Source organism: Macadamia integrifolia, chromosome 7 (genome assembly GCF_013358625.1).
Source record: "Macadamia integrifolia cultivar HAES 741 chromosome 7, SCU_Mint_v3, whole genome shotgun sequence".
NCBI classification, from domain to species: Eukaryota; Viridiplantae; Streptophyta; class Magnoliopsida; order Proteales; family Proteaceae; genus Macadamia; species Macadamia integrifolia.
In genome coordinates, this window is record NC_056563.1 from 1,926,555 (window position 1) to 1,938,458 (window position 11,904).

Here is an 11,904-nt window from a genome sequence, read left to right on the forward strand (position 1 = left end):
AAAAAAAAAAAAAAAAAAAAACCGACCCTATTATATGTGAGATTCACAATTTTAACAAAGAACTGGCAAAATTTTCTTCCATTCCATTTATCTTTTGCTCCTGGATTTCTCTTTACAAGGTATACACCAAAAAATTACCGGCTTGACAGAGAAAAAGATATGACCACACCAGGCGACCCAGCGACCCATCCTACCTTTACTGATTCTCTCTCAAGTTTCCTTTTTCATTTCTCTTTGTTCCTTCCCCCAAAAGCGTCCTGAGAACACTTCCTTCAGAGGCTACCAGCACCGGCTCGACCATCACAACTCTAACCACACTGTACAATTTTGTACAACCCACCCTATCATCCCAAAATTTGCATTTTCCTTCATGGTCAGTCCTCAAGACTGCTAAATTATGCAAATTGATCGCCTACTTCCAGATACAACTCAACTAAGCGTTATCTCACCTCTCTTCTCAAGTGGCCTTCATAATTTTCTTCCTCTGTAGAGGCTTTTGTGGATACAGAGCTATAGCTAATAACAAGGATATGGCCAGACCAACAGCTCCACTGAATGGTTGGAATGGATGAGACCCAGTTAACCAGAGAGGACCACTGCCCTTGTAGGCTAAGAAGCCGCCCTTCTGTAGGATGAAATTGGTAGCTATGATGCCTGCACGCATCCCAATTGGAATGGAAAGACTGCCACTGCTTCTTTGCTGAATCCCAGAGAGAGCCAAAGACAATAGCCACAAACCTGGTACGGCACGAGCAGACCTACAAAATCGTCAATATACGGAAAATGAGTACATAGAAATCATATTTGACTGGTATAGGTAATGGAAACTTAAGATCCCAAAATAGTGGGAAGAAAACAAGGGGTATCCAAATAAGGTAACCCAATCAGGTGCAGACCAGTTAAACGAAGGATGAACATCAATTGTTTCAAACTATTTCCCCGGAACAGGATGTAAGAACGTTAAAGAAGCAGAAAGAGCAACAGGAAGGAAGTCTCCTGATTGTCAGGTGCTAACCATGCAATCAGTTCAATAACTAATGCATTATCACAACAGCATTTTAGCCGAAATGAGGTATAGTAGTGCGAATACTCCATATTTAATAGAAAGACCATTTGTCAATGGATGATTTATGCAAAGTTCTGAAATCCATTAAAGGGCTGGCTCCGAGTCACCAAGGGCCAAGCCAAATTGGGTTGGCTTTTACTCTATGGATCAATGATTGAAGTCATATATATTAAATGAGATGAGTTGCATACATACTAACTTAGTTGCTTGTTAAAAGATGACGAGTATTGAAATGAAAATCCTCAATTATTTCCAAATGGTAAAAAAATGTCAAAAGGGTCAGCTTCATGCAGAAATTAGCTAACCGTCGGCATACAGACATAACTAGTAGACAACCAGATGCAGTTGCAATATAGGGATTTACCTCTGGAGTATAGAAAATGTAAGCCCTGAAATGATAATTGCTTGGTGATAGCCAAGATCCACAGCTATTTCTTCAGGTAACCATGACCTGAAAAGCAATTCTTCTGCAATGGCAATACCAATTGCTGCCATGATTCCTTGACCGGTCAGTACAAAAATTTCTCCACACACTTTGAGACATGCTACAGCATCTGATAAAGATGAAGGCACACGGCTTGGCCAAGAGAAACAGGCCCAACCAAGTAATGCATTCACAGAATGTATTGATAAGACGAGCATGACTCCTGCTGTCAAACCCTTCAGACAGTCATGGAGCTGAAAGCAAAAATCCCACCATTAGTTTTCTTTTTCTTATTTTCCTGGATAAACAAGATCCCAGCATTACCTCAATTACCTTAATCTTAATAGTAAATCCAAAACTGGAGTAATATAAATGCAGTGTGGATAGACAGAATGGGACACAGAGCTCCTCCAAAAATTCCATGGAGGAAATTACTTCTAAAAGCATAAAAATTACTGCTGGACCTTGAGTTAACAAAAGAAGATAATAGCATGCTCATTCTAGATTAAGCAGGGTAAAAAGAGAAATGGGAAAAATAAAATAATCATAGATGCACGAAGATAAGGAAAAGAATGGTTAATGGTTATGTAAATGCACATCTATTTGTGTGCTGATAAGAGTGGGACCATCTATCAGTGGTAAAAAAAAATAATAATAATAATAAAAGAGTCCTATTAGAGAATTTGACAAATTCCCATTGGCCTTCTTTGTTATTTTGCATTTTTCAACATGATTTTGCCAATCAGGTACAAATGTCAAATTTCAAGTTCACCTATTGATGATTGCATTATTTTGAATTCATCCTAATATTGCAATTCATCAAGAGAAAAACAAGCAAATGATCAGAAAAATACAGCTCAGGAGTTAAGTGGACTATCTTACTGCCCCTGACAACATAAATTAAGATCACATAAGACAGGTGAAGTTTTCATCAAGCCTTTATGTTAGGTGACAAGTCCATACCTTTTGCAATGATGTCAAATCCAGCCCATATTGCTCAAGTGGATTTTCATATCCTCGGATTCTTTTGCCCCACAACATAATGAGGATCAGAACAGCAGTGTGAAGGCCTCCGATGCAAGCATATTTAGCAATTCCATTGGAATTATGTGTTGCCCACCCCTGCACAAGTGTTGGAAGTAGAGGAACAACCACTGGTGACCATAGAACAAGCACCATGAAGACAAACCCAAGAATCCTAGGGAGAGAAGGCAGGGTAGGAAGAGGAAATTAGTACAGAAGTTCAGAAGACAAACTTGACAGTGAAAACTTGGAAGAATCATGGAAGCCAAATTAGTCAACCTGGTGAACAAACTACCAAACATTAAAAACATTTTTATTGAACACAATAAAATAGCATAAACAAATAGCCTGACTACATGTGTACTTTGGCTTATCCTTCAAGAAATAACTATCAAAATGCACTTAAATAAGGAAGCATAACGTAGAATTCAAGGGTCTTCTTAGCTGAGAAAATAAAGTTCCCAAACGAACTTTAATTGTTAAGAAGCAGCTGGTATAAAAAGATGTCTGTTGCTTACTAAAACAATTACAGAATCACATGTTTTTGCCTGATATCTGTTGCTCCTATGAAATACTACTTGAAGATATTATTCTTTATTTGGATTTACTTTCACCCAGTTTATTGTTGAGCATGCTCTGTCTTCACACTCTAGCCATGTTTTATTTCACTAATTAGTCTGATTAGATTTCATTAACTTTATGTTAGAGATATTCTCATATTTACTCAGTTTACTTGGAATGCAAGAAGCCAAGTAATTAAAACCATATAAAATCGCCTGATTCATCCTGGTGGACTTGTCTTTCTAGACCCTAGTATTCTCAGAACTAGTAGTAGGCTAGGAGTGGACTCAGTGAGTTGAGACCCTCAGTTCTGCTGTCCACTGTATCATTGATTCCTGTTTCTTCCACAGTGTAACCCCTGGCAAGATTAGCAGGATATTATAAACCCAGTCAAAAGAAAATATTCTTGTGATGTAACTAGAAATCCCAATGTCATGTCAAATATCAAATCCTGCTTTGATTCTAAAATAATTATTCATACGATTAGGTCTCCAAACTGGGCTGTTCCTACAACATTGATCTACTCCTGCAACTCTTCCTTTTTTTTTTTGGATGAATAAATAAACTTATACCCAAAGCGAAAATAAAATACAAGGGGAAGAAAGAGTGGGGGGGGAGGCCTAAGCCAACAAGGAAGAGCCAACCCCAGGGGGAACAAAGCAAAAGGCAACAAACAAAACAATTACAGAAGAAAACCAAATCAGCAACCAGCAGCAGGGCAAGAGAACCGAACCAGCAACCAAAGCCACAGCAAGGAAGGAGAGGGAGAAGGCCAAGAGGAGGAGGGGGGAAAGGAGGTCAAGTGGTGGGGGGAGGGGCTAGGGTAAGGCACCAGGAAGAGATTATGTGGTCATTTCTAGAGGAGTGGGGGATCGGCCAAGATCGAATGGAATGGAGGGATTGGATTTTAGAGGTAACATCAAAGTAGATGGCTTTCCAAATCTTTTCCGGAGAACAGGAGTTGGAAGACCATCTGCGAATGTTACGCTCCATCAAAAGATGAGATATAGTAGTAGAGAAAGCTAACTTACCAATGGTGTCGCAAATGGAGGAGCCAGCAAATGTCATGTCAACCAGGGGAGAATGGCTCTAGGAAAAGGCCAGCAGCGAGCAAGAATAGTTTTCCATACCAGGGAGGAGAGAGAATAGAAGAAGAAGAGGTGGGAGATATCTTCTTGACCGAGGGGTCAGAGGCAACAGAAGGGGTTGACCTGGATGTGACAGTGAATAAGGAAGGACTACGTGGGGAGGCAGTTAGAGAGGCATCTCCAAGTGGTGAAGCTGTGACGGGGAATGTGGCATTTGAACTAGACGAGATTACGCCATGGAACAACAGGGCCAGAGGATTTGACAAAGGACCAAGCAGAGACAGAGGAGAACAACCCATTGGATGAGGGGAGCCAGACACTTTTGTGCTCCCTACCTCGGTGCCCAGGGGGAATGGGAGGGAGGAAGGACCACAAATCCGCAAGGGGAGGAGGAGAGGCAGGAGGGCCCAACCCAGAGGGCAGAGAATGGAAGAGACAAGAGAGGTTTTTGGAAGACCAGAGGAATAGATGATCTTAGGGGTGACAAGGGAGGAGAGAATGCCCAAAGGGTGCCAAGGTTCCATCCAAAGGGAAGTCGCCTGCCCATTGCCAATAATAGTGGAACAAGCAGTGATGGCAAGGGGCCTGAGATAGAGGATTTTCCACCAAATCCAAGAGGCATCAGAGGGGATTGGGCAAGTCCAAAGGGAATTTTGGGTGAGCAGGTAAGAGTGAACCCAGTCAACCCAGATGCTTTTCTGCTTGGAGACAAGCTTCCAGATAAGCTTCAGGATGTCCACCGAGTTGACCTCCTTGATTCTTCTGATACCGAGTCCCCCTTCAGATTTAGGAAGACCGACTTTTTCCCACGAAAGGGGATGAAGGAACTTGGAGGAGTCGGAACCTTTCCAAAGGAAGGAACAGAAGAGTCTTTCAATGGAGTTAACAGAAGAGGAAGGGAGGACAAAGATCCCAGACCAGAAGAGGTAAAGAGATTGGATGATAGATCTGATAAGAATCAGCCAACCAGCATAGGAGAGGAGCTTGCCTTTCCAAAGCTGGAGCCTGTTCCTAATAAGATCGAGAATAAGGGAACAAAGGTGGGCTGAGAGCCTAGAAGAGATGAGGGGGAGACCCAGGTATTTGACTGGTAAGGAGCCCAGAGAGAAACTAGTGATACCAAGAAGAAGGGATTGGGTCTCAGAAGAGACACCAGTGAGGAAGAGGTTGGACTTGAGGAGGTTGATGGAGAGACCGGAGAGGGATTCGAAGGAGTGAAGAGCATTCATAATGGAAAAGATGGAGAGGGAGTCGGCTTTAGAGAAGATCATGATGTCATCTCCAAAAGCAAGGTGGGTGAGACGGGGGGACTTACACTTGGGGATAGGGGAGATGAGATGGAGATCCGAGACAGATTGAATGGAGCGGGAGAGAACCTCGAGGGAAAGAGAGAAAAGGAACGGGGAGAGAAGGCAGCCTTGACGGATACCCCTCGTTGAGGGAAAGTAGCTAGCAAGACTACCGTTGACTAAAACAGATAAACGAGGAGTGGAAATGCAACAGTAGATCCAGCGGACAAAGGAAGGAGGGAAAGACATTTGGAATAGGACTTTAGAGATAAAATCCCAACTGATGGAATCAAAGGCCTTATGGATATCAATTTTGAGAAAAGCCGAGGGGGAGTGGTTTTTCCGATCAAACCCCCTAACAATCTCGTGGCAAAGAATGATATTGTCAGCAATACTCCTAGCGATGAAGGCAGATTGATTTGGGCTGACCAGGGAATCAATGACTTTCCCAATCCGGTTGGCCAAGATTTTGGCAATAAATTTATAGAGCATAGTGCAAAAAGAGATGGGCCTAAACTCTTCCTTGATTGTTAAAATTCGGAAATGCACCAGCATTACCATATTCTGCAACTACACCGATCAGGGTCAGTGAAGAACTTACACGGCTTTGATAAGACTTGCATCAATCTGGAGCTAAGAGATCAAGTTAGAATCAGAAGTAAATGGGTATGAACATGGAATCTGATGTGTTCCCCACAATAAGGGGCAGAAGTCACAACTTTGGGTGCCTCATGAAGAATTTAGAACTACAGTTACAGAGTCACTTTAAGCCCAGTACATAAACAATGCACAAACTTGGAAGCTTGCAGTGCATGAATATTATAAAATACCATGAAGCCTCAGGATCAGAGCTACTAGTACCAGAAAAACAGGTCAAATTGTCCATTTAAGGCTGGGTGCAGACTGCCAGCAGAAATGCATAAGAACAAGGAAAGATAGGTCCTCACTACCACCAACTAAAAGAGAAGAATTGCAAAATTTCACTTACCTCTGAACCAAGGGACGCTCAGCGAGACGCAAGAATGAGATAAGCCTGTCAGTCAAACTCATAGCACCACGAATACCCCCCCAAAGCAAAGCAATTTTACCAACAAGCCTCAACATTCCACCCTTTTGCCCCAAGTCTGCCAGCATTGCAACCAGCCTGTTTACACAAAGAAATTGCTGGAAAGATTCTGGAAAGAAATAAATAAAAAATGATAGTAAACATGGAATAAAATGAACTGACCTTTCCTGATCCACTTCACCATCATTCTTAGTCGGTACTACCGGACCAGCAACTGCCATGGCTTTCTCAGCAAGGCAAGTAACTATATTATTCTGGTTTTTTTCTGATATTTCCTCTTGAAGCTTATCAGGTTCCATCTCATGACCTCCTCTCACATTGAGAGACGTGGAAGAAACTTCAGTGATTTCAACACTTCTCTCTGGAGCTCTCTGCATTTATTATTACCAACAAAGCACAACAAACAAAAATAAGATGCATGCTCAATCGTAAAGCTGATTAAAGAGAAAAGTAAATATAAAACACAATTATCACCAAAATTTTGGTGCTTCTGGATTTTTATCCACTTCTCTAGATAAAGAAGACAATTCCACCAACAGAACTCAAAAGCACCAGAAAGCAACATTAGCAACAAGTTTGTCCAAAGGAGCTGTATATCTCAAACAGATGGAAACCAGAAATTCAAAAGAAGAAATTTAATTCACCCAGATAAAATTATCTGAAAAATATTGATGAAAAAGAGCTGAAATCTTGAGGCTTAAGGAAAGGCATGTAGAGGAATTCGTATTAGTGTATTATACATGTTACAAAAACCTGAGAAAATAACACAAACAGCATGAATTCATTTTAAAACACAATGCAAAAAACTGAGGAAGTAACACAAACAGCATAAAATCCTTTTAAAACATAGTCATGTCTGATGAGCAAACCCATTTTCAATCCCATAGAACTAGCTGCAGAAAGTTACACAACATAAAATCTTGGAGGCACCGTCTTGGAAGATGTTTTATGGAGCTGAAATATAGATGCACCGCCAATTTATCGGATGAGCGGCATGAGCCTCCAAAAATAAATCAGGGAGAGGCTTGTACCAAAATAAAGTTGAGAGTTTGAGTAAGAAAGCAAAATATTTTTCATTTCACATCTCAAAAGTGTTTTGCTCATCTTTTCTTTAAAAACATTTTTTCACTTCGTGTTTTGCCTATATAATTTATGTAAGTGGACCGTGCTAAGGAACCTGAAAAATGTCTGGATTCAGGGAACAACACATCAGCACAAACCACTCAGTGGCTTATCTTAATAAATTGTAGATGATAAGATAAATGTTTCTTTTTTATAATTAAAAAAAAAAAAAAAGAGTAACCCAGTGCATGAGACCAATCAAAATAATGATATGAGGCTGCATCAGGATTATGAAGGGTGCAGCTCAGTTACCTGTTGGTGTACCATCAATGCAGATGCACCCAGGGCAGCTGTAACAGCACCAACCATCATAGTGTCATTCTTTAGATTAACTCCCTGAACTTTCCCTTCAACTCTGCTTGATAAGCCATCCATGTCAGAAAATTGATCCTTCTTTTCAACAGGTTTATGACGGCTCCCCATCTGACCAACTTGACCATAATATTCTTCCCCCATACTGTCAGCTGGATCAATTGTAGCTACGCTGAAGTGTTTTCGCAGAGCGGCCAAGCTGGAGCCTATAATAACACCAATTGGCAACACTTTACCCAAATAATTGGCATCCTGAATAGCAGATGAAATTGTATTTATAATAAGCTCTCCATTAAGTGTGCCAAACTTCCTGGAAGCAGGGTCTTTACTCGCCAAAGACCAGATCAGCTCCTCACTCCGTCCTATTGCCAGGCTCACTGCATTTGCAACTTGCTCTAAATCTTGAGTAAGATCAGACTCCATAGCTTTCACAGTAGATGCACCTAGCTTCCGATCAACTTCAAATTTTAAAGAATCCAGTATAATACTCTTAATAAATTGTGTCAGCTCCTCAGAAGATACATCAGAACCAATTTGAGCTTTCTGATTAAAATCTTCTACTGTCCCATATTCTTCAATCTGTTGCATTTCTTTTTCAGTATCTAATATAACATAGGATGGTTCAATAATTTTATTCACATCATATACATCTGGTGTTGAGCAGATATCCTGACCCTTCCGGTCAACACCCAAATTTCTAGAGTTTCCAGGTTGATCCAAGAGCTTCCATTGTCCTTCTTCTGGAATGTAGTCAAGCAATAAATCAGTAGTCGTATCCAAATCTAGAGATGTGGTGTTTGACATTTTTGAAAGAAGATACTTATTTAGGTATTCGCTGTACTGTGAGTCTCTGTATGGATTTATAGTTACGTACAGTGGAAATTTGTGTACAGGTTTAGATTTATCCAAATTCTCCACCAAAAATTTGGATCTTGTCAAATCTACTTTCCTCTTTTTGTCCTCTTTATATAGATTATTACCATTGAAATATCCCCAGAAACCACCAGTAGAGCTTTTATAAAGTGAACTAGGGTTATCTGTGAGTTTCCTCTCATCCCATCCATTTCTTGTGTCTTGAGGTGGTTCTGCACATTTCTCGCAGGAATTGTCTACAGGATTATCACATGATTGTAACTGATTGGCCTCTGAGCTCATTCCCTTCTCACTGTCTTCTTCAATTTCCAATTTGTGTTCACTAGTGACAGAAGGCTCGGATGCAGAACCAGGTTTCTCATTCTCATCCTCAACCCTGTCCTCAATCTTATCTTCCTTTCCATCGTTTCTGTTGTCTTTTCCCTCCAACTGAATAATCATATCTTCTATAACTCCAAAAACACTGTTGACAGCCATTTGGGTGGAATCATCCAGACCTGTCAACGCATCTAATGCCTGTGAAACATTTAAAGAGGGAGGATTAGGAGCTTGTACAAAGAATGGAGAAGTTTCCTCAGATTTGGTACACCCTTGCTTATTTTGGTCTGTCATAGGCTGCACGTTTTTTTCTTCATTTGTCTGGTTATTGTTGTTTTTTTCTTCATTTGTCTGGTTATTGTTGCCCACATTTTCCATTGGCTCTGGCTGAGGAGATGCTGTCACAAAAGGTAAGGCTTCTTCAGACTTTGCGGACGGAATTTGCTTACTTTGGTCAACTGAAGCATCTGAGCTTTCATCTTCAGTAGTCCTATTATCATTCACTTCCTTTACACCCATGTGAGCTATTCCATTTCCTTGGGTCACCTTTCCCTGGGCTTCCTCAGTGCTGCTTGTCTTCTCATACCTGCTATGATGGTTATGATTACCACCTGTTTCTGAACTTGTTTCTTCATATTCAGATAACCGCACAGATCTTTCTTTTAATAATTCATCTTTTCCTTGGTTCTGCTCTGCCTCATTAGTATCCTTCTTTCCTGAATTGGAAATATCTACAGGAGCACTTACACATTGAGATTGACCTATCTCAATAGATTTCAAAGATTTTGATGGAGGCTGAAGCTCTAATTCTATCCCCCCAGACGGCTTCTCCATTCCAGACTGATTGTTGTCTGAAGCAGTGGTCAGTTCATCAACTGTTTTCACAAGATCCGAAGAGTTGCTGCTACTTGACCCATTTTCAGAACTTAAGGGACCTCCAGCTTTTTCATGGGCCTTAGACTTTGCCTTTGATAAACTAGAAGTCCTACCAATCATCATGAGTCTATCAAGATTTAAATTTGTTCCTTGAGTTTGCACAATTTCAGAAACAGCTGCTGTAAGCTTTCCACGAACATCTTCTGGTACAGCTCCTTGCAAAGCTTTCATGACTGTTTCTCCTTGTTCCACTGCTGCCAGGACCTGCACAAAAAAAAGGATTCTATGTAAATCATGGTGAGTAATTAAAACAAAAATATGAAGCAATCCAATTTTTTATTTTTGCAATTATCATGGATAATTAAACCAGAGACATCCGAGATAATGTTCCTTGGTATATGCTTTTTTGTGATGATATATTTTGGTGGATGAGACAAAAACAGGGATTACCGCCAATTTGGAGTTATGGAAATCATTCTTGAAATCAAAAGGTTTTAAGATAAGTAGAACGAAGATCGAGTATATGGTGTGTAGTTACACTAGGACGGATAATGAGGTTGTGAAAATTGATGAGAAGGAGATTCCACAAAGTGATTATTTTAGGTATCTAGGCTCAATCATAAAGAAAAAATGTGATATAGAAGATGATGTTTCATAGAGAATTAAATAGGATAGATGAAGTGGAAAGGTGCATCCAGAATGTCGTGTGATCAATATATTTCTTTAAAACTAAAGAAAAATTTTATAGGACAGTCATACGACCAACAATGATGTATGGTGAGAAATAATGGGCAGTTAAAAAGCATTATATAGATAAATTCAGTGTAGAGAAGATGAGGATATTGAGATAGATGAGTGGCAAAACTAGGAAGAATAAAGTAGGGAATGATCATATTAGATCTGACATGAGGGTAGCTCCGATACATGAGAAGCTACGAGATAGCCGTTTGTGGCAGCATGGCCACGTTAAACAGAGGTCTTTGGATGTTCCAGCGCGGAGGAGTGTTTTGATTCAGATTGAAGAAACTAAAAGAGCTAGGGGCAGACCTAAAATGACCCTAGGGGAAGTGGTGAGGAAAGAGATGAATAGCTTAGGCCTTGTATCTGGTATGACCTCGAATGGAGCTGATTGAAGGGTAAGGATCCATTTAGCCAATCCCATTTAGTTGGGATAAGGCTGAGTTGCTGTTGTTGTTGTATGAGGTATTCCAAATAGCTCCAAGAAACTGCCATGAAATTCAATACCCATGCAAACAAATTACAGAATACTTCAAAAGAAACAATCCAAGAAAATGCTATCACAGATTGACTCTTAATGAGCAAAAAGTAAGGAAATATATATAACAGGATTGCAAGAAATCAGTAAAGATGAAAAGAACACAACAAATAGCTACAGTGGGACATAAGGTACCACCATGCCAACATTTTTCTTTTCTCTAGAGAATGCTGGTTAGTCAGTAGGAGACACAAAACATGTTAACAAGTCCCAAATTCAGGTGGGTGGAATTTTTTGTTGGTTTCACTGGGTCTAAGTTACCAACACTTTGTGAAACTGAGGCTTCTTGCAATGATATGCAAAGTGATAATAGAAGAGAACCTATGGGGTTCCATGCTGAAGTTTAGGACTGGCTAGAATCCACCCCTCCTAGGACCCAGTGAAACTGGGATTTGCGGGGGGTGCAGCATTTTTTGCTGTCTTTGGTAACACGATGAAACCACTAGGGTAATAGCCTTCATGTTTAATTTATAATAGAAAGTGGCTAGGAATATAACATCAACAACTAAAAATGAAAATAAATTTCTATCTTGTGTTTATACTTCTTTATCTATCTTATTATTCTAATTTAAATTTTAAAAATAAGGATCCCTTTTATAATCCAGTAAGC

General features: G+C 40.2%; 1 protein-coding gene across 3 annotated transcripts in view; it reads right to left on the minus strand.

The window, feature by feature from the left end:
• Positions 1 to 63: 63 nt before the first annotated feature.
• The window catches only part of LOC122084328, an 18,594-nt gene continuing 6,753 nt past the window's right edge, over positions 64 to 11,904 (minus strand). For 2 of the 3 annotated variants that reach the window (XM_042652488.1, XM_042652491.1), the window contains exons 6-11: positions 7,892 to 10,282; positions 6,680 to 6,888; positions 6,440 to 6,595; positions 2,454 to 2,688; positions 1,431 to 1,744; positions 64 to 758 (exon numbers count right to left, since the gene is read on the minus strand). In XM_042652488.1, coding sequence (XP_042508422.1) covers positions 458 to 758; positions 1,431 to 1,744; positions 2,454 to 2,688; positions 6,440 to 6,595; positions 6,680 to 6,888; positions 7,892 to 10,282 — 3,606 coding nt within the window. In that variant the 3' untranslated portion in view covers positions 64 to 457. The remainder of the gene's footprint in view (positions 759 to 1,430; positions 1,745 to 2,453; positions 2,689 to 6,439; positions 6,596 to 6,679; positions 6,889 to 7,891; positions 10,283 to 11,904) is intronic. The other variant, XM_042652490.1, reaches the window with a different exon arrangement.